Source organism: Molothrus ater, chromosome 4 (genome assembly GCF_012460135.2).
Source record: "Molothrus ater isolate BHLD 08-10-18 breed brown headed cowbird chromosome 4, BPBGC_Mater_1.1, whole genome shotgun sequence".
NCBI lineage: Eukaryota > Metazoa > Chordata > Aves > Passeriformes > Icteridae > Molothrus > Molothrus ater.
In genome coordinates, this window is record NC_050481.2 from 24,208,261 (window position 1) to 24,234,504 (window position 26,244).

At 40.2% G+C, this 26,244-nt stretch overlaps 1 protein-coding gene across 4 annotated transcripts; it reads left to right on the top strand.

Annotated features, from left to right (window-relative positions):
• The first annotated feature begins 5,515 nt into the window (after window positions 1–5,515).
• Window positions 5,516–26,209, top strand: YTHDC1 (YTH N6-methyladenosine RNA binding protein C1). 4 transcript variants are annotated; one of them, XM_036381795.2, is made up of 18 exons: window positions 5,516–5,619; window positions 9,358–9,459; window positions 10,056–10,384; window positions 10,517–10,871; window positions 12,125–12,214; window positions 12,728–12,781; window positions 13,384–13,478; window positions 15,318–15,426; window positions 15,527–15,644; window positions 16,490–16,574; window positions 18,473–18,639; window positions 21,133–21,215; window positions 22,627–22,663; window positions 22,756–22,795; window positions 22,898–22,960; window positions 24,426–24,560; window positions 25,200–25,407; window positions 25,795–26,209. In XM_036381795.2, the coding sequence occupies exons 1-18, from the start codon at window positions 5,592–5,594 to the stop codon at window positions 25,842–25,844; spliced, it is 2,148 nt and encodes a 715-aa protein (XP_036237688.1). In that variant the 5' UTR covers window positions 5,516–5,591; the 3' UTR covers window positions 25,845–26,209. The 4 variants fall into 4 exon arrangements, with proteins under 4 accessions (XP_036237688.1, XP_036237690.1, XP_036237689.1 ...); XM_036381797.2 differs by lacking the exon at window positions 12,728–12,781; XM_036381796.2 differs by lacking the exon at window positions 25,795–26,209 and having other exon boundaries at window positions 25,200–25,624.
• Window positions 26,210–26,244: the final 35 nt, after the last annotated feature.

Consider the following 26,244-nt stretch of genomic DNA (forward strand, 5'->3'; position numbering starts at 1 on the left):
CTTAAATACAACTTCACAGCCTCTCATTTCCCAGGGAAGCAGACAAGGAGCAAAAATTTACTACTTGAAATATCACCCAAACAAATCCCACCCACCACCTCCACACAAGGTCCAACTACGCCGAACAGCACTTTCATGACAGTGATCTCAAGGGGATCCTACATTTCTTTTCCTCCAGCCATAAGGACTGTAGACCCTTTTACTGCAGCAAAGGAAATAAAATAGTTCATATTGATTTAGAATCAAAACGTGCACCAAACATAAGATGCTACGACCTCCTGATTCTGTAGGGGACTGACCTAGAAAACCCACAAAGCTGAACAGGGTTGCAGGTGGACTGAGCCCATCTAAACACTACTCAAGGCTGCCAAAAGAGGACAGTTTCCTTTTCTCTGTGTTCACCTTGCCCCTCAAAAAGCTATTTCAACTCATGTTCTGGAAAGTCATCCATGAAAAAAAAAAAGAAACTTTTATTTCAGATAAGCAATTTAAATTAGGTCAGTGATGACTGTGAGAACTGGTAGCACAACTGAAAGCAAGGAGCAGGCAAGATAGAAGAGAAGGTCACCATATCCTGCAGCAGAAACAGAGACCACCTCAGCTGTATCATTTAACCTTACTTCATGGGATTTGAAAAGGTAAAGGACAGAAAAACAGTCTGGTCTCTAAAGCAGAAGTGCTCAAAGAAGGGAAAATTGCAGTGATTATGAAATGCAGATTCTTCAGGTCTCCCCACAAAACCAAAATCAAAGGACACCATTCAATAAACTCAGCTTTGTCCTAACTTGCTTGTCACTGAAGCAACTATTCAACTCTTCAGGGTCAGTCTTCTCACAACATGCACTTCCAAAAGCATTTATCAGGTTTTATTTAGCTATTCATAAAAAGCTCACCCTCCCTGAAACCCAGTGAAAACAAACAGATATGGCCCTTAACACTACCAGCATAAGAATCACACCACCTGATGGGACAGGGGGAGAAGGAAGCAGCCTGACCAGGAAAAAAAACAGGCAACAAACACAAACAGGAAAAACTATGGGAAAAGCAGTCAAACCCATATCTTGGGTTTGTAGGCAAGTAGGGAAAAATCGCGTTGGCTTCCAAGAACTTAAGTTTCCCTTTCCCCCCTCCCCATTCCAACTTATTAATTTACTAATTAAAAATATTTTTTTGAGTAATCCTTATTGGGAGTTTCCTGTTTACACAGCAGTTACTCCATGATCCAATAAACTCCCTGGCCTGAAGTACGTGACCTTGACACACAGTCCAGCATACAGCAGTTACTTTGTAAACAGGAAGCTGCCAGTGCATCAAGGCACAGGAACAAGAAGCACACAGGAGTTATACTTCTCCACCAGCACCTCCTGCAGCTTATTTCAAATGCAAATCAGGAATTAAAACAGATATGTCATGAATATCTACACCAAAAAGTGTTTGCCAGCACTCTCTGAAGCTTTCTTGAAAAATTACAACTTACTTTTAACTGTAAACATCTTCCCTGGGCTGATGTAGCCAAAAGACTTACAGGCATCCCAGAGTGGCTTTTGAAAGGCTTTTAGGCATAAATAAATAAGAACAAAGCAGAGAAACCTTTTATTGTAACCTGCACCTTACTGTTTTGGGGTTATAGGCAGCTGACAAGCACTAGTGCTCATACATTCTGGAAGGTATCAGGCTTTATGGGAATCACACACATGGTAACACCAGTCAAATATATGGGTGTATCAGTAGAGGCTTAAATACCAGGCTGCAGCTACATGGATAGCTCCCTGCTAAGCTACATCACAAAAGTCTAATTTTAATAAGAGCAGGAACAGTAACAAAGCTTATCCTATGATCTGGAGCACAAATTCCAAACCAGTGGACTCTTCATTTTAATTTTAGATGCACTGATCTAAAAGTGATAGTCCCACTTCACCTTGGTTCTCCACAGTTCTAAGTTATACAGACTGCAACAGGCCTACCAAAAAAAAACTCCCAAAAACACACCTCAAGCAATCAGCAAGCATTCCCACTCAGCTCCTTGATAGATAGCAGAAGGCCTGGACATAAAAGCAAGCCCAAGTTTGTCTCTTATGTGCAACAGAGATGTTCTCAGTTACCCTAGTCACTTTCTCAGCAGTGGCCCATCTCAGTAGACAGTCTTCAGAGAATGTCTATCAGCAGTTACTTGCACAAAAAAGGACAAATGGGCTAATATTAAGATGTTATAAAGACATTTCAAAGGGAGAATTTCCAAGCAACTGTAGTGATCTGATTTTGAAAGGGATTTGGCAGACACTGAGGTAATTCTTCCACATCCCTTTAAAACAGGCTAGGGCAAAGCAATTAGCCATCCCTTTAAATAACTGTATCTATCAAATCTCTGACACAGCAAGATCTAAAAGGGAACTCACTATCAAGTTTAGCACCATTTTCCTCCTCCCTTCCAGACTGATTCGCTATATTGTAATCTACGCAGGAAGCCACAGCTACCAGCCGCTTGCTGCACTAAGGAGTTTCTCTTACCCTAAAACTCTTGAACAAGACCCCATCAATTAAAAAAACCATAAAAATGGTTAAGGCTGAAAGGGACCTCTGAAGATGGTTTAGTCTATATAGACTAACATTACATCCTTGAAAAAAGCATCAGCAGCTATGCTCACTTGCAGATACCCACCACCATTAACAACATACTACAGTAAAGGTTCTGGACTCATGCTAACAAGGTTTGAACTTTGTCCCATGTGAAAGGCGTGAAACCCACCAAAAGGTCCATGATGGACTTTAAAGTACAGTATTCTCCAAAGGTGTCTTGGTGTACCTGCAGATTCAAACGGAAGTACAAAAACTGACACCAGCAGCAGCCCCACGGAAGTGCCCTTCCATTTAAGTTGTGCTGACAGCACCATCTAGTGCATTACAGACCTTTTTTTCCATAAGCAGCAAAACAGGAGGTAAAGTTAACACCACACAGTAATTTCTAGTAAAAATAGAAAACGGAGGCATTGCTTATAAATAACACAGGTTAAATAAACTTGTTGTGTGCATACCAGACACTGAAAGGTCACTCCACAAGCACCTTACCCAAGTGATGATTGATGTGATCAGAACAGACACACAAGAACTGCTTCAGTGTTTGGCTACAGAATCAGAAGCTAAGTGCCAGTAAATCTACTAGTGTCAAGTTCTGCCACTCAGACACTCCAGAGAACAGATAAATGTGATAAATTTTGAATGAGCTCAAGCTGCAGCACTACAGTAGTAATCACCTTTCATCAAATCAAGAAGCCAATAGAAAGTTGAAGAATAGGTACTTTTGTTTAATTCTGTAAAACTTCACAATCACCCCCTAATTTTTACCTCATCATATAATTCCATCTTTCATCAGCTCTCTCTGCAGAAATACTTCAGTTCTTCAGGGCATGTTTTCATCCTCTGTTCAGACTTTGCTTGCACAGCTTTGAGGTGAGACAGACAACACCAAGCAGTGTTACAGAGTGCCTTTTGCACTCCAGCCTCCACCACTGGAAAGGCAAAGTGCTCCCTTAAGCCAGCCAACAGCATTCAGCTGCTGTGCTGATCAGGCATTTCTACCAACCTGCCCACTCTGGGAGCACAGGCAAACACAGTCAATACTAGGAGTGAAGATTGCTGGAACTGCAGTGTTTTGGAGAGGGGAGTTCAAGGTATTTAGTTGACTGGCTGCACCTATCAGGCTAGTCTAGCAAATATCTGCAGCCTTACAACAAAAAGTATCCCATAGTCTACAGCAGTACTCACCTTGCTATGCCTCTACTCCAGTTAAAAGGAAAAAAAAAAAAGAAGACAGGTAGAGCTTTATAACAGAGCTTTTATAACAGTTAGCATGTCAGGTAATAAGATATAAACATATAAATTACCATAGTGGACAAAACAAGCCTTACTTTATAATTGCAAATTACACACAGCCCTAATCATAGAATCATGAAATCATTAAGGCTGGAAAAGACCTCCAAGATCATTAAGCCCAACCTCTGACCAATTACCACCATGTCAAGCGTAGGAGTAAGTACCATGTCCAGTTGTTTTCTGAATGCCTCCAAGGGTGGTGACTGTACCAACCCCCTGGGCAGCCCATTCCAATGCTTAACTAACCTTCCTGTGAAAAAATACTTCCCAATACCCAGCCTGAACTTCCCCTGGCACAGCATGAGGCCATTTCTTCTCATCCTGCTGATACTTGCCTGGAGAAGAGGCCAACCCCCACTACACAACAACCTTCTTTCATGTAGTTGTGGAGGGCAACAAGGTCTCCCCCGAGCTTCCCGTTCTTTTGGGTGAGCCATGCTTCTCCAGGAGAATGCTGTGGCACCAAGGGCTTTACTGAAGTCCATGTAGTCATGTCCACAGCCTTTCCCTCATGCAATGGGCAGGTTACCTGGTCATAAAAGGAGATCAGGTTAGTCAAGAAGGGCCTGCCTTTCCTAAATCCATGCTATGGCCTAATCCCCTGGTTGTATTGTACATACTAATAAACTAGCAAATGCAACTTAGTGCCCAAGCTTCTTCATAAGCTGCCCAAAAGGGCAACTAAGATGAGGTGGTAAAGTTTCCACCTACATTATGGTAGAAAAGAGTTACGCTCTAAACTGAAATTTATTTTAAAAACAATGTGGATAGATAAAGCACACTTGTTTCATATTTCACAGAATAGTTTGGATGGGAAGTGACCTTCAAGGTCATCCAGTTCCAACCTCTCTACCACTGGCAGGGATAACTTCCACTAGATCAGGTTGCTCAGGGCTCCATCTAACCCATCTAATCCATTGAATGCTTCCAGGGATGGGGCACACACAGCTTCTCTGGGCAGCCTATGCCAGTGCCTCACCACTCTCACCATAAAAAAATTCTTCCTAGTATATAATCTAAACCTAGTCTCTTTCATTTTGAAGCCACTCCCCCTTGTCCTCACCTTTCTAAGAAGTCCCTTACAATATCCTTGTAAGAAGTCTCTCACCATCTTTCTTGTAGACTCTCTTCAAGTACTGGAAGACTACAATTTAGTCACTCCAAAGTCTTGTCTAGGCTGAACAATCCCAATTCTTTCAGCCTTTCCTCATAGGAGAGGTGCTCTAGTCCCCTCCATCAGCTTGGTAACCCTCCCCTGAACCGGCCTGATTGCTAGGAGAAAGGAAAAAACAATGAGAAGGGGCGGGGAGGAAGGTAAAAAAAACAAGAGAAAACCAGGGAACAGCAATGCCCAGCACCAGGGGTTAAGTAAGTACTGTTAAACTTTGCCCCACTCAAGACTCTCCGCAAGGGCTCCAACACCACACACACACAGCTGCCACAGCAACACGGGCGACATGCGAGCTTCCCGCACTTCCGAGAGCAGAGAAACCTCCTCCTTTCCCCGCCCAGCCGGCCGAGCGCAGCCCAGAGCTGCCAAGGACTGACATGGCGGCTGCGCCCTCACGGCCCCGCGCAGCGCATGCCCCACCACTACCGCCGCCCGCCCGCGGCGCGCTCTGACGCGGGGAGCGTAAACAAAGCGGCGCCCTGTGGGAAGAGGGAAGCGCTACGTGCAGGAAGAGGGAGCCTCCATCTTAGGCGCTCGTCGCGGCGGCGGGATGGCGACGGATGGCCGGGAGGAGAAGGGTATGTGGCGGTAGAGAGGGGGGCAAGCGTTAGGCCCCGGGGAAGGGGGAAGGCTCAGGCGGGGATCGGGCCCCCGCCTGAGCCTTCCCCCCTCCCCGGGGCCACCTTGGAAGCTGGTGCTGGGCCTTCAGCCGGGGGACTTGCGTCTCCTCCGGGGAAGCGGAGGGGCGGCGAGGTCAGGGATGACCCTTCGAGGATGATTTTGTTTTTTGCGGAAGCGCTGCCTGTGTTTTGTTGGGGAGCAGGAGGTAATAGGGCCCCTCGTACTTTGGTGTCCCGGCAGCAGCGGGCTCGGGGCAAGGTGACTCGAGCAGCGCGAAGAGGGAGAAGTTCGTGGGCCGTAAGTTTTACATCATCGACAGCGAGTTACTGCAGGTTATGTTTTCGCAAAAAGTATTTGCTATTTTTATTGCGGCTTTTTGTTTCTGCTTGGATTGCTAGGCCGTTTTGGTTTTGGGTTTTTTTGCACGGTTTTCTGTGGGGGGATGTAGTTACTTTAGTAAGCAGAAATTTGTGTTGGAATCTTTGCCGATTGTTGCTCGGCTTTTTGCAGTGAGCTGTGAATTCTGGGCACTGTGGGTAAATAAATTTGAGTAAGAGGAATCGGACGATTTCAGAGTCATTACTCTGGAATAATAATAATAATCTAGGGCAATTAGTGTCGAATAATAGAATCACAGCTCTTATGAGTGGCTACCGCTATCCACGGAAGCCGAAGTGATCCGCATCTTATCTGTGAGATTATGTCAGTCAGTCCTCACGAAATAACCTCTTTAAGAGCCAAACCAGAGTTAGGTGTAGCAGATTGCCATTTGGTGCTTAGTCGCAGAGAGTCTGCGGAGTTATAACAAAGGGCAAAGTATCACTAGGGTAGTGTGGCTTGGATTGCATTCATTTGGATTTCTGTGGAGAGTAATGCTTCCTGTAAAGCCTTTTGCAGGATATGTGTCCACAAAATGGCTTTGTTGGAGTGGTAAAGGTTTGCTGTCTGGTATTTATTTTGAAACTATATGACATGGAAAATTCCCAGTAGATTTTGTCAGAGCTGATAAATAAAATTATTGATGGTGCCTGATCCTTAGTGGTATTATTGTAAGACTGGTAGATTGGGATATGATCAGGTTGCGTCAGAACAGATCTGATCGCCCACTGTGGATGAGCCGTGAATTTGAAATGTTTGCTGTTGTCATCTATAAATTTCTGTTCGTATAAGTATTTATCCACTTGGGCTGGAATTTTTTTTAGTGTTTGTTAATCGCTGCCAGTGGTCAAGTTATATTTTTACTTTAATTTGTTTTTAATTATTTCTCATGTGAAAGGGGTTATTTTGACTGAATAACAAGTGTTGATGCACATTTGCAGCTAAACTGATTTCTGCTGTAAGTGCTCCCATTGGAAGAGAAATGCCATTTTACCACTTTAAAAAAGCAAAAATAAGGCTTGCAGACCTGTTTAGTTTTAGATCACAGGGCCTTATTTCTTTTGTGTGCCAAATCGGATTTTTCCTTGGACCCTTCCAGTAGTTCTAATTCTCCTGGGCAGCAGACGAAATGGCCTCCCAGGCTACCTTCCTGCTATTTTGGGTGAGTTAAATTTGTTCATGGAAGGATCCCACAAAAGACAAGCAGCAGGAGAGCCCTGTTGGGAGTATCTGTCACAGAAAGAACTCATTTGGTCCCTCCCTCTTCTGTGGTGATGGACTATAAAACACCTGTCCTCTGCCATTTTTCTGTTTCTGCTTTTGTGTTTTTGCTGATAGCTCTCTGAGATAATTTGGCTCTTCAGGTTGAACACTGACAGTGGTGGTTCAGTGAGAGAAATGATCTTGTGCAAGTCAGTCAAGCAGCGTATCCAGTGCGAGACAGGAAGCAGGCTGCTAAATGAATCTGGAGATGTGCTTCTAAACAAATCTGGTCGATGTGCCTATAGAAGGGGATGGGGGATCCTGCTCCTGTCTCCTGCACCCTCTTTAACATTCCACCTGCAAATGAGGCCCATCTAACCTGGAAGGGGTTTAGGAGAGAGTGTGTATCAGAGTTGCATTTTCTGTTAAATTTTCCTTCTCATACTTCTGAATGAGCTGATACTGGAGTCTTTTAGCACCTTCCAATGTTGCTGCAGTAGGTAGGTTAAATCTAGTTTACTCAAGTATGCTGTTGTCTCACCAAGAGGGAAACAAATCTAAGGTTCAATACATGTGATTTGAGATGGATGATATGTTTAATTTTCTAATCTCAGTGCACCTCTTTTTCATTAGTGTCCAGTAAAAAACACCTTGTGCTCTAGACTTGCCAAGCTTCCTGTGGACAAGCAGAATGCAAGCCAGGAAATTGCATCCCATGTTTGGCAGTTACACAGCCATGAATCTGACTCTCATATATTTATCAGTTACAGCAAGAATATTTGCTATAGATGTATGTCTACAAAAATAAAGGGCTGTTCCTAAGAGAATTGTGATGCAAGTTTGTGTTGCATTTAAATGCCTGCTAACTGTAAACTGGCAGGGGAAGGTTTGATCCTCTTCACTCTGCACCATTTCCTTTGCATTAGAGACACCAACTGAGCAGTCCAGGGATCACTTATGCATTCCCCTACCACTGAAAGTGTGGAGAAGTGCCACCAGGAAAGTTAGTGCACATGCTGACTTCAGATTTGGTAGTATAGAGTAGAGAGACAATTTTGATACTAATTTTTATATATAGTGTGGATTATGTTTGAGGTTTTTCAATATCAAGCTATCAATTTTATTTTGTGGCTCAGCTCAATATTTTGAGATAGACAAGCTGCCAAACTCTGGAGGACTTAATTGCTGCATTACCTCAGTTTCATGCTGCACTGGAGTCCTTACCTTGTGTCTGCTATGGATATTGTAAACCAGCTGAATCCTTGGAGGTTGCTCTGGTTTCTTTTTCCTGAGCACAGAAAATGCAATCAATCACAAAGTGGGAAGAGCTAAGAATTTTGGAGAGATTCCAAAATTAATACTTTTTTTTTTATTTTTCCTTTGCATGTTTAGGCTTAGTTCACTGTTTTAAAGTGCTTGGAATATAGATCTGCTACCCTAAAGCTTGTGACTCCTTCTAATAGGATCACCATATATCCCTTTTGGTTTCAGGCAAAGTGAAACAGCCAGAAATTGTGAAAGATTTTAAAATTTTGTGAGCAGGTGTGGTCATTTACTGCCTCTGGCATTAATTTTCTTTAACATTTGCCCTTCTGATCAAGTTGTGGGGTTTTTTTTCAGAACAACTCAGAGTTGATGATGCAGCAAATAAATACTGTTTTCTCCATTATGTTTTTTCTATTTGTTAGTGAACCACAAAACCCACCATTCTAACACAGCGAATTCATCATGTGAGTTTCAGAATTTTGCAGAGATAAGGGTCCCTTCTCTTTACTAATGGCCCTCAGACTACCTCTTGGTCTCCCTTTTTCTAAAATTTTATGTTCAGCTTTCGTTTGTAGGTCAGCTTTTCTGAAAAGCTTTTGTGACATGAGGAGCCAACTTGGACCTTGTTTAGAGGTCTAAATACTTGTTGTGACATATTTTAATTTTTTTATTGCTCTACCTGATCCTTCCAAATGAAAGTGTAGAAATAAATCAAGAAGACATCAATTTTTTGCATTGTTGCTGATCTGTAGCCCTGAAAGAAATGTTTGGGTTTGTAACTACTAGTTCTGTGGTTTACATATCCAGACTTTTTATGGTTGGTTTTGACTTTTTTTGTGTATTTTCAGATGGTGAACTGAACGTTCTGGATGACATTTTGACTGATGCTCCTGACCAGGATGATGAGTTGTATAACCCTGACAGTGAGCAAGACAAAAGTGAGAAAAAGGGTATGTGACTTTGGTAGTGGTTGTTCTGCAGGAACATAAGTGGTAAAAATGTCTGTCTTATTTCAGTTAGTCTTTGAAGTAGTGGATTTTATAACTTGATTCAAAGAGTGAATGAGTTCCAAAAGTCTTTATTTCATGGACATGTACTTTTTCACCTGACCCTCCAAGCAAACAGTCAGATCCATTTCCTCAAGAGAGTTGCTGAGTCTGGCTTGTTCTGAATTCATTTGCTGTTAGAAAATGATTGTCCTTTTTGGCTCAGTGAAGTGAGATGGAAGTGGAGCAAAGGGGTTGCAAAGTCTGATTTCAGTTCAGTTCTTTATTTGCCTTTAGGCCAATCCCCTAAGCATTTAAATTAGGATTTCCAAGTGTAAAATCTGAGAAACACCATACATCTTGGAAGTAAAATACATGTTTTAGAACATGAGCTGTTCCTAAGAAGCAGTTTTTAGTGTTGCTGCAAAGCCTACAACTGGAAGATGTTCCCTATGACTGCAGCAAGGTAATTACCTAAAATAGAGGACGTAGAAGCCTCTGTACAGGTTTTGTTTTGATATCGGAAATAACACTGAACTTGATATTTCTTTCTATTTAAGGATCAAAAAGAAAATCTGACAGGATGGAAAATGCTGAAAGCAAGAGGCAAAAACCTTCTGTGCATTCCTCGAGGCAGATGATGCCAAAGCCTCCCAGTTCATCAGTTAGCAATAACAAGAGAATAGTGAGCACGAAGGGAAAGCTGGTGTCAGAGTACAAGACTGAGGAGTACCAGAGGTCTGACAGAAACAAGCGCCCAGATGGCGATCGGAAGATGCGAATGTCAAGCAGTTCCCGGGAACCTTATAAAGGACAACCAGAAAAATCTTACATGAGGAAGAGGGATATTGACAGAAGGGCAAAGTCTTCTACACCGGACGGTTCAGAGGTATTAAGTATTCTTGCTGCCTTATAAATAAAGCAATTTTATGAGACTTTTGTAAGGCACGTTCTCTTAGGACTGTGTGTGCATCCTGACAATGTTATATGACTGCTGATTCACTTTTTCTTTAAACATCAGAGAATCAGGCATGATGTGGATAGAAGACCAAGCAGATCTAGTCATTCTTCTAAAGAAGAGGTGAACTCTGAGGAATATTGTTCAGATCACGAGACTGGCAGTAGTGGTTCCTCTGAACAAGGCAACACAGAGAATGAGGAGGAAGGAATGGAAGAAGAGGAAGATGATGAAGGGGAGGAGGATGAGGAGGTGGAAGAAGATGGGGAGGAAGATGAAGAAGAGTATGAACAGGATGAGAGGGATCAGAAGGAAGGAAATGACTATGACACACGGAGTGAAGCCAGCGATTCTGATTCTGAATCTGCCTCTTTCACAGATGGGTCAGTCAGATCTGGGTCTGGTTCAGATGCATCAGGTAGGCAGCATCTTCCATGCTAATGTGAAATACCTTGCCACTGAACGTTTGACTGCTTTGAAAAATAACCACTTCCTGACCACGTCAAAAGTAAGCCGTGGTAGCAGAAGTCAGGAAGATGTTAATTATGAAATACCATAGGCAAGGAAAAAATGTACTGGAAAGCGGTAAAACAAAACTGTGACTATCCAGATTACTGTGTTGAGGATTCATTGTATTCTTGACTGCTTTGGCCTTGCTGTTCAATGCTTTGTAACACTAAAATTAGTACTTTCTTGGGTATCTAATGGCTTAGTTTTCCACACGGTTAATTTTAATTCAGCGTTGAGCTGTTTGGTGTCCATCTACATGAGTGACCAGGTAGACTGGTGTAGTAAAACATTAGGTCCCTGGGGAAGGATAGCTGAATCTTAAGTATTGTCTATGCTCAGCATAGGAAATCTAAACCTAAGTTGAAATTATTAGGGCAAATTTAGAATGGAATAAATGTTTTAAGCAGAAACTAGAAGCAATCGGTTTGTATTTGTATATTTTAAGTGGTCCTAACTTGCAGATGTGAAGTGCTAATGACGTAAATACTTCTGGGTTTGGCTGTTCGTTGTTTGTTTTTTCTAGGAAAGCAGCTTGCAATCCTGTTAAGATTCCTATTGTGTATCTTCCTTGTCTGAAGTCTCCATAGGTGGTCATCCTGCTTAACATGCTGCCTCTTTTAGCTCAGCTCTGCTGTATGGAATTAGAGACAGCAAGGTGTAACCTAAAGACAAGTGAAGCTGTAATAACTGTCCTAAAAAACTCTGTGGTATAATGTAACACTTTCTTAAGAGTGGAAATAATTGCCTGTGTGCCACAGTGTTTTTGTTTCCCTGTCTCTTACTGTTTTTGAGCTCTGAGCAAATGAGCTCATATCACTATTGCTACACAGTTTGTGCTAGATGTTGCACGTTTAGGTGAAGGCTGGAAAGAAATGCTAACCCACCCTTACTAAAAATATAACAATAATAAATTCTGTCTCTAAACATTGCACAGATTTAATAGATTTGTGCCAATCATCTTCCTTTTGTGAATGAAAAGCTTGAGTAACTAGCATTTGCTTCTTCTGTGCATGATAGTTTTGTGGCAACAACCACAATTTTAATGTGCAAGCCAAATGGTAACTTCACTTTTACTGATGCTATTTTCCTGTCTCATTACTTTTTAATCTCAACTTTGCCTGTGTTTAAAGTATGGCTTTTATTTTTTATGGTTTCTTTTAGACGAGAAAAAGAAGGAGAGGAAGAGAGCTAGAGGTATCTCTCCAATTGTTTTTGACAGAAGTGGGAGTTCTGCATCAGAATCATATGCAGGTATTCTTCCCTTTTGTTGCTTGTCATTGTGACTTGCATCAAATCTTAATGTGTAACCTAAAATAAATGTAACTGGCTGTAGAGATTTATAGGGTCTGTAGCTTTGTATAATTTGGTATTGACTTCTGGCATGTTGTGTGCGGATACCTTTGGGGGGAAGTAGGCTTTCTTGTTACTTTAATGCTATTCTGTTGCTTAAGTGGAAATTTCACTTTTTTTTTATTTTTTTTAAACTTGGAAGATGATGATTCAGTGACTAGTTTTCTGAGTAGGAAATTGTTCAAATATTATTTAAAAAAAAAACAAACCCAAATCAAACAACCCAAAACTGAAACAAAAAAAACCAACAAAACAAAACACTCGTGCACATTGAATAGTATTTTTTGTGTGTGTGGGTGCGCGCCAGAAAGCATAATTTGTCATGAATGAAAATTGTATGGGACAAGGCTGTAGAAATTGTATATTATCTCTATTAAGGCTCAATCTGAACAAATGTACTTTGGCTAAACACAGGTTCAGAAAAGAAGCATGAGAAATTATCATCTTCCGTTCGTGCTGTCCAAAAAGGTATCATTTAAATTTGAATTTTTAATGCATGCCCCATAGCAAGCCATTGTCTCTGTTGATTAAATTACCTGTAAGTAGTGATGTTCTGATATAAATCAATTTAAGCACGTCATTGTTCTGAGCATGATAATTGAATCTTGAGCTACTTTTGCATGTTTTGAGAGCGATATGCAAAAAGTTCAGTCACTGTGCTCTTTGCAGAGGCAGCAAATTTAAAAAGGAAGTGCTTAAAGCTGCAAAGAGGAACAGCATTCACCATTCTCTATTGAACAGTTTGTGCTTGTTACGAGTGTTACCCATCATTTATGCAAAGATCCTTAAGCAAGGAAATAAGTCCTACATATCGGAACATCACTGAATCATGCTGATTTTATTTTACTTTTTTCTTTACTTGGATATCTGAGTTTTGGTTTGGTTTCCCCTGGCATTTTGTGCTCTGCAGCTTTGACTTTAAGTTGGGTGGTTGACTGTGATAAAACATAGATAGGAAATGGGTGGGATACTGTGTATTTTGAAGGAAGCAAGCAACTATCTGTACTCAAAGCAACCTGTTTGGTAAGTATTTACAGTTCAGCTTATTTGATACTTTGTTTTCTTTTCAGACCAAACAAGCAAACTTAAATACATTCTCCAAGATGCAAGATTCTTTCTCATCAAGAGTAATAACCATGAAAATGTATCACTTGCTAAGGCAAAGGTATGTTATATTTTCTTCAAACTCAGCCCTTTGTCTGTTTTCAGACACACTCACCTCAGTTTGGGAGAGTGTGTAGTTGGATGCGTTTTCTTCATTGCTTGGATCCCAGTGGATGCAGCAACAAAGCTGCTGTGCCTTTGTTCTTTGGCTTCCAGGGTAACCTAGAAAAGGTCCTGACCACTGGCCATTTATCTTGGCAAGAATGGGCTTAAAAGGGGCCTTAGGGTCTGTTTGATAACATCCTAAGCCAGGCTCTGTCAGAATACTGGGGTGGTATTTTCTCCCTCCATCAGCACCTCTGTTCCTGTTGCTGTACTCTGAGAAGGTTCAGAAGGTTGTGTGGCTTTTTTCTAATGCTACATGAGTAGTTTTGATCAGGTGATTCAGGATCTGAAGCCTTACTGTGGAAATGTATGCCTGGCAGTGCTGGTGTGAGTGAGTTCTTTGGGGGGGATTCCAGAACACCAGATTCCAGCTGTTGAGGAATTGCACTAGGTGTCCATTGCACCACTCTGGTGGTTTTGTATTGGCATGTGTTCTTTGGAACAGGTCAGAGAGAAAATACTTGATTTGCTGTTACACAATATACATAGAGTAGGTGATTCTGTTAATGAAGATTTTCTAAATTAGGATGAAAGTAGCATCAAAATGATTAAACAAATCTCAGAGTCCTGGGCATGTTTGGTTCTCACCTCTCCTTCCACCTTTGAAGGTGCAGTGAACACTATTCTGACTGGTGACTCTGTAAAGCAGTCTGTCCTTTTTTGTGCATCATCCACATATGGAGCTGCAGTAGTATCCTTGTTCCTGAAGTTATTGAAATGGATGCTTTGTTTCTCAGTGTAGAGGCATCAGTGCTTTGATGTTGGACTTTCATCAAACTCACTTTTGTGGTGCCAGTGTAATAGGTTGTTGAGTTCACAGCAGGGCTTTACAAGCAACCAAAAGCCATGTAATCTGACTGAAAGCTAGCAAAAACCCCAGATATTCTCTGGTGGCTATAGTGAATTACCAGAACCAGACAAATACTGGTCTGAGTTCAGAGTAGAGCATAAATACTTACCTGCACTAAAAAAATGCAAGGGAAGGAATGTTGACTTTGGTATGTATAGCCTATTCTGAGGCTGAAGCTTGTTTACCCAGAAAATGGATGGAGGAGTAATTCAATAAATTGTTATTCTATATCAGTTCAGCTGGCACCTTAAAACAGGTTGGGTTTTATTGTGTGGCTGCATAACAGCTGGCGAAATGGAAAAGATAATATTTAGTAGTAGGAGGAGATGTGTAGGGCTAAACAAAGTGATTTGAGTTGTCTTGCCATTTCAAATTGTTACTTTGGTGTCCTTCATGTTGCTGGCATTTCACTGAAAGAATTTTAAAGTCTGCAGACTGTCTTCAGCAACTCTGCAGTACTATAGTCAAGTCTACCTGCCCACCTTTTAGTAGTATTCTGTTGGTTTTTCATAATTCCTGTGTGTTATATAATACATAAATTCCTTAAGTCACTTGAAACATATGTGAAAACTTTCACCCTTGCTATTTTTCAGTTAGCTGCCCATCATTATAATTACAATGGACGTCTTGTAGATGATCTAAATGCATCTTCAGTGTTCAAAAAAAGGTTGAAAAGCCAGTGTTTTAAAAGTTTTAGTACAAGGCAGGCTAAAATACTTCTTGATGGAAATTAATTTAGCAATATGTTTTTCTTTCTATTATCTTCTACTCCAGTACAATATTTTGGTCTTGTTTTCTTCATCTACATTACATATTTATGCTCACTAAATCATTTGAGATTAACTGTTATGTTTTGGTGATGGGGTGGGTGTTTTTCTGTTTTAGGGAGTATGGTCAACACTTCCAGTGAATGAAAAAAAGCTTAATGCTGCATTTAGATCAGCAAGGAGTGTTATTTTGATATTTTCTGTAAGAGAGAGTGGCAAATTCCAAGGTAAGGAAAAGTGAGCTATTTTCAAGGTGAGTCAAAGTGAGTTCTATACTCAAGAACCTTTCTGTTGTATCTTTGTTACAATTCATACAAAATCCTTCAGGGTTTGCAAGATTATCTTCAGAGTCCCATCATGGAGGATCACCTATACATTGGGTGCTGCCTGCAGGAATGAATGCAAAAATGTTGGGAGGTGTCTTTAAAATTGACTGGATTTGCAGGTAACCAATTGTGCATTTATGTTGCTGTTAGTAACAAGGCGTTATAATATAACTTTTGCGTATTACTCAAGTGCCAACAGCATCCTTCGGAAACTTGATTCAACCAGAGCTCTGTCCTCACTGCTCACTTGAATAGACAGCTATGGATGAAAAAGATTTGTCCTTACGTTAATTTTTTTTTCTGTTTTGATCTGACTGAACAAAGAAAATACTACTGTTCTGAAACAACATACAAAGTAGTGCAAGTATTGCATAATGTACAGGTTGTGAGCAGTATGTTCTTACAGAAAAGATTTTAAATCTCTTATTAAGGAAAAAAGTTACAGCAGTCCCGTGAAACACATTGCATGGCTGTACAAGTACTTTGGACTGCCAGAAAGACTGAATAGAGGAAAAGTGAGACTTTGAATTAGAGAAAAATCTGTGTTGGAAAGGTACTCTTGAAGCTACTGACTCCCACCTCCACTCAAAGCGCTTCTAGCTTCATAGTTAGGTCAGTGCTCAGGGATTTAAGTATGTGCCAAGAGCTACCACATGAACAGACCTGGTCAATGTATTCGGATGGTGAGATAATAAACAAGCACAATCTCAATATTGCATGAAGACCAAAATACTCTCTTTTAAAGGAGGGCCTGTCATAGTAAGAACTATATTAGTTACTACTGGAGTAAGTCCAAGTGAAATCTTCAGTTACTAATATATAGACCATAAGAATATGTTCAGAGACTTAACAGTACAAAGAATAACAGGATTATTTTATATGTAATCTCCTGCTGTATACATTTTTAGTTCTGTTCTTAATAAAAACTGAGGCAAAACTATAAATGGTGCCACTTGATATTTAGGCGGGAATTGCCGTTCACTAAATCTGCTCACCTGACCAATCCTTGGAACGAACATAAGCCAGTAAAGATTGGACGCGATGGACAGGTTTGTTAATTCTTACTTTTTTTTTCTATAACTGACATCCTCTAGTGCTTGCTTCCAGCTTAGAATGTGCAGGAGAGTAGGAATGTTTTATAGCAGTTACTTGGAGTAGAGTGCTATGGCAAAGGCATTTTGCTTCTCTCTAATGCTGTTGTGGAAGAAGGAAAAGGAAACATACAGTGCCAATTCTGTTTTCATCTTTATGATAAACAATGTTTGCTTCAAAACTGTATAGTATTCTGAATTTGAAATGTGATGTGCCTTGCATTGTATAGTGTGCAAACCACATAGCATCAGGTTTTAAGAAAAAGGTCTGGTGTTTCCAGTTGTGCTCTGCATTACATTTTTTTTTATGTACTGTATTGCTTAAGGCATAGAGTCCCACTATAGAATATATGCTAAGCAAATTTCAAGTGGGGCTGGCTCTTTGTCTTGTCAGACATACCAGAGTTGCAAGTATGTTACTTCTGTCATTGTGTACCCAAGCTGTGGGTAAAATAACAGGTTCTGCTTTCTTAAGACAAGGTGGGAGGTAATTCTATACTGTATGGAAAATGTCAACTCCATGTTGCGTTGTTTTGCCCACAGGTATGTTTGCTTTGTCGTGTAGCAGGAGAAAAACAATAGTTTTGGTACTGTTTTTAGTTTAGTGTGAACTTTAAAAAAAAAAAAAGTATTTCAATTAACTTAGCTACTGTTAAATGGCCAAGGAAATTTTTTTTTTTCCTAATGTTTTGTCTACAGTAGACTTGCAATCTGGACTTGGGTTTCAGCTTTTTTCATCAAATTACTGTACTGTTATGGTCTGGACAAGCATTGCCTGATGCTTGCTCTCCCTGCTTTTCAAGTCTGCTTATTTCCTGAAGTGGTTGTCCTTTATCCATTTATAATTGCACAACTGTGAATGGATCTCTCTTCTGAGGACATGTACACTGAAAATCTGCCTTTATGACATCATTTGGGAGGGTGTTCTGCAGGCCTGCAGTCACCAGTTTGAAGAAGCACTTCTTGGGATTGTTTTGCACCTGGCTCCTGCTAGATTTATTTGATGGCCCGAGTTGTTGTACTGGAAGAGAGAGTCAGCAAGTTCATGTCTGTCCCTTTCTCCTCCAGACAACTTGCGGTATCTGATGGTCCCATTATCTCCATCTTGTTCCCCATATCCCACATATTTCACTTTTAATCTAGGTTGGAGAGACCTGACCTTTTCAGTCATTGCATGTAGGAATTGTTGTATTAATTCATTTATTCTTGGTGCCCTGCTTTGAAGTTTTCCATTTCTATTGTCCCCCTATTTTTTGAGATGCAAGGGCACAACTGCACCCAATATTTAAGGTGTGGGTGGAACATGAAATTCAATGTGATACAATGGCTTTCTTATTCCATGTTCTTTTCCTAATAACCCTAAGCACACAAACTGCTTGTTTTGACTGTGGTCAGACCTTGAGTTGGTATTTTCATGGACCTGTCTACCATATAATGAAGAACTCATACTGAGAGGTAGTAGTCAACTTCATCAGGCCATGGCTTTGTGTGTGAAGCTGGGATGGATTTTTTTTTCCTACGTGTGTCACTTTTCTTTCTGTAATAAGTAATCATTTTCTTTGTGATGAAAAACAGTCCTCTGATTTTATAGCAATGTGATTTTATAGTGATGTGGCCTGTATATCTTATGGGAAGATACAGTTACCCAAAGTGTTGGACTATTTAATGAAAATTCTAATTAGTACCTAAAGAGTTAAAGGTAATGTAAGTGAATTTTTGCTGTGTCTAGTGATACTGAAATCTCTTTGAAGTGTCCTTTTTTTTTTTTCCCCTTAAGTGTCTGTTGTCAGTATATTTGGGGAGAGTTTTAATTTCTTCAGTTTATAAACCACTACTGAACTTCTAACTAATTCTAGGAAATTGAGCCGGAATGTGGAACCCAACTTTGTCTTCTCTTCCCTCCTGATGAAAGTATTGACTTGTATCAAGTCATTCATAAAATGAGGCACAAGAGAAGAATGCACTCACAACCCCGATCAAGAGGACGCCCATCCCGTCGAGACCCCGTTCGGGATGTGGGAAGGTTAGAAACGTTCTTTGGACTGATAATAGGCACATGTGTCAGAATAACGTGATGGAGGAATGTGATTCGTCAAAGCTTGCCCTGCGATAAAGAAGAGAGAAAATCCTCAAATCAAGCTGCATGGACAAGTTTGTGGCTTCATTGAGGATTTCACATGGTTCCCCGGTCTGTCATTTTTCAAGAGGAAAATGGGGATCTTTGCTTTTGCAGAAAAAAGCTCTTAAAGTTCTGTCTCTAGTTTAGACTAGATCATTTATTGAGCTAATGCAACTTGTAATGCTAGCTGTAGGTAAGCTTGGCTTGATTATGAGCAGGCTAGATGGAGAGGAGGAAATATTTATGTGCCAAAAATGTGTTAATATCTTGTAAAAGCCTTTTCTTTCAGGTGTGTCTCTGGATAAGCCTTATCAAATATGGGACTTTTATAAGGATCACTTAGAATTTTGCAGAAGATGCCGCCTCATTTTGAGGATAAAATATTTAAGTTATTTTGATATTCAAGAGGAGCATTATTGGGACTGTTTCAAATTGTGTCACCGTGATGTGTTAACCCTATTGCCAAATATTCTCTAACATGTAACCACTGAATTCACACATCTTGCTGAGCTTCTGAAAACAGTAGGTTCTTTCCAAAAGGGATCAAGTGGCCCTTGGAGACCCGGCAACAAACCAAAAAGAATGGCTGTTGCTGTGTCTGTATATACAACCTTTCCAGATGCTGGCAGTACCTGTGGACTTAAAGTATTTTTAGAGGATCGACATGGTTATTGATCACTGCTTTATGAACTTAACATCATTTTCCAGAAAAAAGGGGGTATAACTTGTTACAGAATTGGAGAAGTCTTTGCAAAGAACTGATACTAGCCCTTCTGCCAAACACCTTTTCCCCGTGGTAGCCACTTTGCATACAGACTGATGTATGGTTTGGGCTGAAACCTTTGGTTAAGTTACCTTTTTGTGGGAACATCCTGTGGTAGGTACAGAGCCCCAACAAGAGTCCCCATTTCCTTGAGCTTAAAAAAAAGGACACTGTAACAAGTAGGTAGGAGGAAACCTGGCAGCGCCCCCCTATTTTTGGCTTTAAAGGACTGAACACCAAGATGGCTTTTGGAGTTAAGCTAAGAGGTTTCCAGTGCAATAAAGTATATACAAGTGAAGGTTTTGCAATGGACTGCAAACTATACATATAACACCACCACACCTTCTCAAGCCTGCCAGGGCCTCCATTTATGTATGTGGCTTACAGCTTAAAGTCAGTAGTTGGACTACTATATGAACTGTTTCTATCATATTATATACCGGTCGTAAATGCACTCTCAAAACTACAAGAAAGCGGTATGTTTATTCTTTACACCAGCTTTTATTTTCTTTGATCTGAATTTGCTGTAGATGCAACTGCTTTGGTTTTTGGGCTTTTTGCTCATACTAAAGAATCTGCTTCCATTTTAAAAACCTTAGTAACTGGGTATGGTGGGCTTTAATGACTGAAGTTGGGGAAGGGAGGGAGAAGTCACTATTTATAAAACTAAAAGCTATATAAGCTTGTTACTCAGCTGGCAAGTTGCACAGTAATTAAGCAATATAAGAAAGTGTTAATGTCTTGTCATAATGAATTATACTGTTGGGGAGGGGGAGGGGGGTGAGAAGGGAATGGTTCTGTAGCTGCTTTGTGTTTAGAAACACTGTTACATTAGCACTAGTCTCCCAGTACAGTAATGTTATGTACCTTGGAGCTAAATAAGCACCCAGTTGTCAGCTCTTTTTTGAGCCTAACAGCAACTGGAATGTAACTTTATAAGGAAGAGCAGAGTTCTTAATATTTCTTCTGTCAAAGAGCTGCTTTTATAGAAAACAGCCGTAATTATTTTAATTATTGGGAAGCTTGAGTGTTATTAAATTGAAAAATGCACCAGTGCATTGCTAGTAAGTTGCTTAGAACATAAATTATTAGAAATAATATAATTGGTCTATTCAGTTAGGGAAGTCACAGTTAAAAGTTGCAATTTCACAAAGCATGTGGAGTTTTATTTATAAATGTTGTGGAAGTAGACCTTTTATTGAATTCTTTACCCATTAGCTATGAAATGCAGTAGTCTTCATACCTGCACCCTCTGACTGCAATGTTCTGTGAAATTCTTTGTTGTCCAGTAGGTGTTTCAAAATGTAATGTGGAAAGCGTAATGTTAATGCTTAAGCTTGAGTTTGGTTTAGACAAATTTGTTACCTTTTGTTTGGGATGAAGATACAGTTTGGTAGAGTTCCTTCCTTAACTACCAAAATTCCTGTAGACAGAAAGTAACAGTGGAGTGTATGTAATTGAGATGTTTCTGATTCTTTCAGTTCAGATTTAAAGCTGTAGAATATTTTTAAGCAAATAGAGTTGAGAATGATTACATTGATATCCTGGGCAGCTCAGACTATTCCTGTGAGGTATTCTGCTGTGACAAATGCTCCAAGCAACCTTGTTTAATCTTTGATATCTAATTTGTGTAGGCGTCGACCAGAAGATTATGATATTCATAACAGCAGAAAGAAACCAAGGATTGACTATCCCCCTGAGTTTCACCAAAGACCAGGTTAATATCTTACTATGAAGATTTGTGTGCACCAATTCATGAGTATTTTCTCTTTTAGCATATCCTCGTTAATTCAAAAGTAAAATACTGATATAACTTGGATATAAAAATGTGACTTGTTTTAAGTGCTGCCTGCTGCTTTAACCCACCTCTCGAAGAAGTCAGTGACACGGTTTCACTGGTTTGAGAGCTGAGTTTAACCTAGGCTGAGCCCTTTTTAAGAGCGTTGAATTGTGTTCATTGTTGTGAATGATCTTCTCAAGTGCTGTGTTAATATGGGCACAAAAATAGATCTGACCTACTTGTCAAGATGCTAATCAACAAATGAAAATGTTTGAGAAATTTCCACCTGGGAACATCAGCTGAGACTGCGTGACTAGTAGCCTTTGTGTGGAGATGATGGTAGACATTCAGTTATGTTTTCAGAGAGAGTTTTTTTTACAAGCTTGACATGAGTTAGGGAGGAGGATTGTTGCACTGCATTTTACAAGAGGATCTAATAATGAAGGGAAGTCTGTTGTTCCCTAGAAAGAAGTGTTTGCAGTGGTACTACAGCAACAGCACTGCTCATGACAGCTTTTTTTTTTTCCTTCAGAAAGCAGCTATTAAGAATTTGTTGCTTTTAGTCTACCAAATTGTGCTTCACATCTCTTAGAAAAGTGCATTCTCCTATTTCAGTCGTAGATTTCTAAACCTGTTCAGAACATGCCTGTATCTGTCCAGCTTGTCTGCAAAGACTGCATTCTTTTATGCAAAAAGCGTTGTTGCTGCTCTGCATCTTTCTAAGGCCATTGTTTAAAAAACAGAACAAGATTCCTTTAAAAATAATGAAGGTCACTATTTTATTGTAGTGCAAGCATGCCTGATGTTTTGCACCGTTCTAGTGAGCTCTTTAAAGGGATTTACTGAAGCTGTAAGAATTCTTTGCCCTGTGGAGCTTTTCCAGATACTTTTTAGTTTGTTTTTAATTTCCAGTATAGCGTTGTATCCAAAACATATTGGGAAATGAGCTTTTTACTGAATACACATTCTACTGAATACGCAGTTAGGAAGTAGTAGCAGCCACGTGCTAAATGCCTGGAGGCAGCACTCTTCAAATTCATGTGCATTCCTAATTCATTTGACTAAATTTCAAGTCTTTATTTGCACAGTTTCCCTCTTGCCTATTTGTTGGTACTGTGTGCAAGTTCTTAATGGGTTTGTTGATGTCACTTTTTTATTATAGTACTTGTCTGCATTGTCTGTTAGAAGCTGTAAGTTTTCAAGAGTTATTTTTAAAGTGAGGGTAATAGCAGGTAGACATAATTTTGTAGTAGCCACAAAATGAAAGGATACTTTCTAATGAATATAGTTTTTAAGATTGTTAACTTGAGACAGTAAATTGAATTAATACTGCTTGATGTTCGAACAGGGTATATAAAGGATCCCAGATATCCCGAAGTAGACAGGTAAGGTGTGTTCATGTTACTCATTTAATGTCCTGGTAACTTGTCTGCACGGATAAGTTGGATTTAGTTCTATAAATTTTTATTCCCAACAGACGATTTTCAGGAGTTCGACGAGATGTATTTTTAAATGGGGTAAGTTACTGCATGCAGTTTTTTGGGCAACTTTATATTCATCTTTCTGCACTTCCAAAGGACACTCAACACAAATTTTAATATTACTGTCTTTCATTTTAGTCCTACAATGATTACGTGAGGGAGTTCCACAACATGGGACCACCACCACCATGGCAAGGAATGGTTTGTGTCTTGTTGAATTTGATTTTTCTCCTCAGCATACAGCTTCTTTTTGTTTCCCCCAAAGGAGGTTGCCATATTCAGTGTGCTCTCAACTCTTTGCTTTTCCTAAAATGTATCTTTGCTGTAACAGTGTAAAAATTTTAGGGGAAAAATACTTATCATAAGTATTTTGAAATATACTTTCAACAGTAGTCTGGCATTTTTAGTAAGCTCTGAACAAATAGCAGAACCCTCCTTTAGCCTAGATGGGAGGGTTTGATCACATTCTGTATCGTGCTAAATGTTGATGGTACTTGGCTCTCAAACAGCAAATGCATTCAAACATGTGGACTTGTTGAAGAGGCTCATGGAATGGGCTGCTGGGCTCTAGTGTTGTGCAGTGGCTTGCTTTTGGCTATGGCAATGAAGCATGCAGGAAACTAGCAAAATGTGCTGCACAACCTAATTAAACTAAGTCTTTCTGTATTACAGCCTCTACTGAAGTGCACTTTTTTTCCCAGAAAGATGAGCAGATACATGAGTGGACGTATCTACAGCTGTGTAGATAGTTCACTTATACAAGTTGTGGCCTTCATGTCAAGAGAAGTAGTCATAGTGAGGTTATTTTGGTTATATTTAGTAGTAAGTCTGGCCTGATTTTGTATACCTATAATGAGTCTTTTGGCTCTTGTTTGTACTGGCAATGAGCAAAAAGCAGTGCCAGATACAGAGATGCTCCTATAGTTTCCCATTTTTGTCAGCTGAAACACAACTCCTTACAACTGAAGGAAGTAAACAAGGTTGTCAGATGGGAGGGAAAACAGTTTTTTTAAACAGCTAAGCCTCCAGAAACTCCCTTTTTTTTCCTCCTCCCTTCTTCTGCATGCAGTCCAAGTAGTTGTCCTAGAATCCAGTGCTTTCATTTACTCGCTTTGTAACAAAAATGCAAGCCAAGATGCTTTGGTACTAGGCAAAGGAGGACTATGCAGATTGAAGAAATGAAAGAAATCAGCCAAAATAGGTTTTGTTAAAAACAAAAGAAGAGGGCTAGCATTTTGTCAAATAATTTGACTTGCAAGTTATTTTGTTTTTAATTTAGAATAGAAACAAATTCATAAGGAATGAGTATTACTTGTTTCTGTAAGAGCTCACTGGTTTGGGCAGAATTCACGTTCTATACACAAAGGTTTAAAAAACCCAGGACTGAAACTGCCACATTAAAATAGCAGTAGTTTTGTGTACGGTGTCGTATTGAGGCAGATGCAGATGGAAGGGATATTGGGCTGGGGGGGGTGGGGGGTGGTTACCAGACTTCTCCAAGCAATGGTAGAGAAGGAGTAAAGCGTGCCAGCCCAATGGAAAGTAGTCTGCTGTTCAGTTAGGAGGCTGTGATCAGATTTATATAGATACTGTGTTTTCCATCTGAATGATGCACTCCTTGTGTGCATTCCTTTGCTTCAACGAACTTCCTGTAACTTTCTTGTAGCCACCGTATCCAGGTATGGAGCAACCACCACACCACCCTTACTATCAGCACCATGCACCTCCACCTCAAGCTCACCCTCCATACTCAGGACATCATCCTGTACCCCATGAAGCAAGATACAGAGACAAACGAGTAGTAAGTGTCCACGCAGACAGAGGGGATGCAAGTCTGCAGGCTGGAGTAGGAATCTGGGGTCCAGGAGTAGCCTAGCCTGAGCTTTGTTTGCTATGATAAACAGCACGTTTATGACCTGTATTAGAGTTCCTTGGAAAGATCAGTTGTTTAGATTGACTACACACTTACAGCAAATTTGAAAAGCCTTTCTCTCCCTGGTGAGGTGGAAGTGAAAAATTCTCGTACTCTTAAACTGAGGTGTATGCTTAAATTGGCTTCCGGCTTGTCCATCTCTGAACATTTTCATCCTGAAACCTGGTTTGAGTAAGGACAGGGCTGTAACTTTGCTTGTGCTCATTGGCAACAAATTACTTTATCAGCAGAATTTTGTGTTTTACAACTTCTTACAGACACATCAGAAAACAGGGTGGATTATTAAGTTTTTTGTTAGCTGACTTGGAAGCTCCTTAGCTTTCAGGTCTCTTGCTGGTGTCTGGCATTTGAACCCCAGATTCTGCACTTGGATGCTGGACAGTTGGTTTGATTGGGTTTGCCTTTTTTTAAATACTGGGCTTTCTGAGGAGTTACAGCCAGCCTTATAGATAAGGGAGGGAATTCTGATCTGGGAAAGAAAATAGCAGAGCTCTCCTTTCATCACAGCACGACTATGACATGAGAGTAGATGACTTCCTTCGCCGCACACAAGCTGTTGTCAGCGGTCGGAGAAGCCGGCCCCGGGAGAGGGACCGAGAGCGAGAGCGCGACCGGCCTCGAGATAATCGGAGAGACAGAGAACGGGACAGAGGCCGTGATCGGGAAAGGGAGAGAGAGAGGATTTGTGACCGGGACAGAGACAGAGGTGAAAGAGGTAGATACCGAAGATAATCTATCTGGAACAGTGCTCACTTGAATCAAAAAAAGCTTGTATTTTTTTGTGTGTTTACAAGTAGTACATTTTATTTTCAGCTGTCTACTTAAAGTTCGTTGTGTAGAAGGATTTATAATGACCCTCTCTATTCCAAGCATGCAGTGAACTATGAACTGGAAAAATTCAAATAGGCCAAAAATAAAATACACAAAGCTGACACACAACTTCATGTTTCTATTGGAACAAAGTTAGAAGCAGCTAAGAATGTAGATATTGATTAATTCTCAATAAGTGTTCTACTTAGTGACTTCATTCTAGGTTTTTGAATACTGATGGATAACTGCTTTTTTTTTTTTTTTTTTTTGCTTTGATGTTTTCTTCCTGTAGTTTCATATGGTTCGATGGGAGAATGCTGCTATCAAGTATGCAAATACTGAAGTATGATCTCTTTCTTTTTTTTTGACGGTATGGCAGTGTTGTAGCAGCCTTTTTCCCCCCCCCTCTTTCCCCCCCATTTTTTAACCCTATCTGTGAAGTCAAGTGGTTTATTTTCAGTCTTCAGTAAGGAAAGCAATATTAAGAAGACACTATTGATACTTAATTTTTAGCCTTTTTTAAAAATCTTCCTGTGTTCAGTAACATTTTGGTCAATTCTCTTGTCTGGTCTCTCCAAAATGTACACATTGCTTGGAATGTTCACAACCTGCGTACGTGGAACCAGAAAATATTGCTGTATTCTACGTTGCTACCATTTTTTTTTTATAAAAATAAATTGGTAACTATTGAAATGTTTAAAACTCCATGTCGGGTTTCTTGGTTTTCTAAGCTTGACAGCTT

Excerpts from the sequence above, each read along its gene's own strand:
- YTHDC1 (XM_036381795.2), top strand. The coding sequence starts at position 5,592 with ATGGCGACGGATGGCCGGGAGGAGAAGG. Across the intron at positions 12,782-13,383 it reads CGTTCGTGCTGTCCAAAAAG|ACCAAACAAGCAAACTTAAA; the intron begins GTATCATTTAAA and ends TTTTCTTTTCAG. Across the intron at positions 25,408-25,794 it reads CAGAGACAGAGGTGAAAGAG|TTTCATATGGTTCGATGGGA; the intron begins GTAGATACCGAA and ends TTCTTCCTGTAG.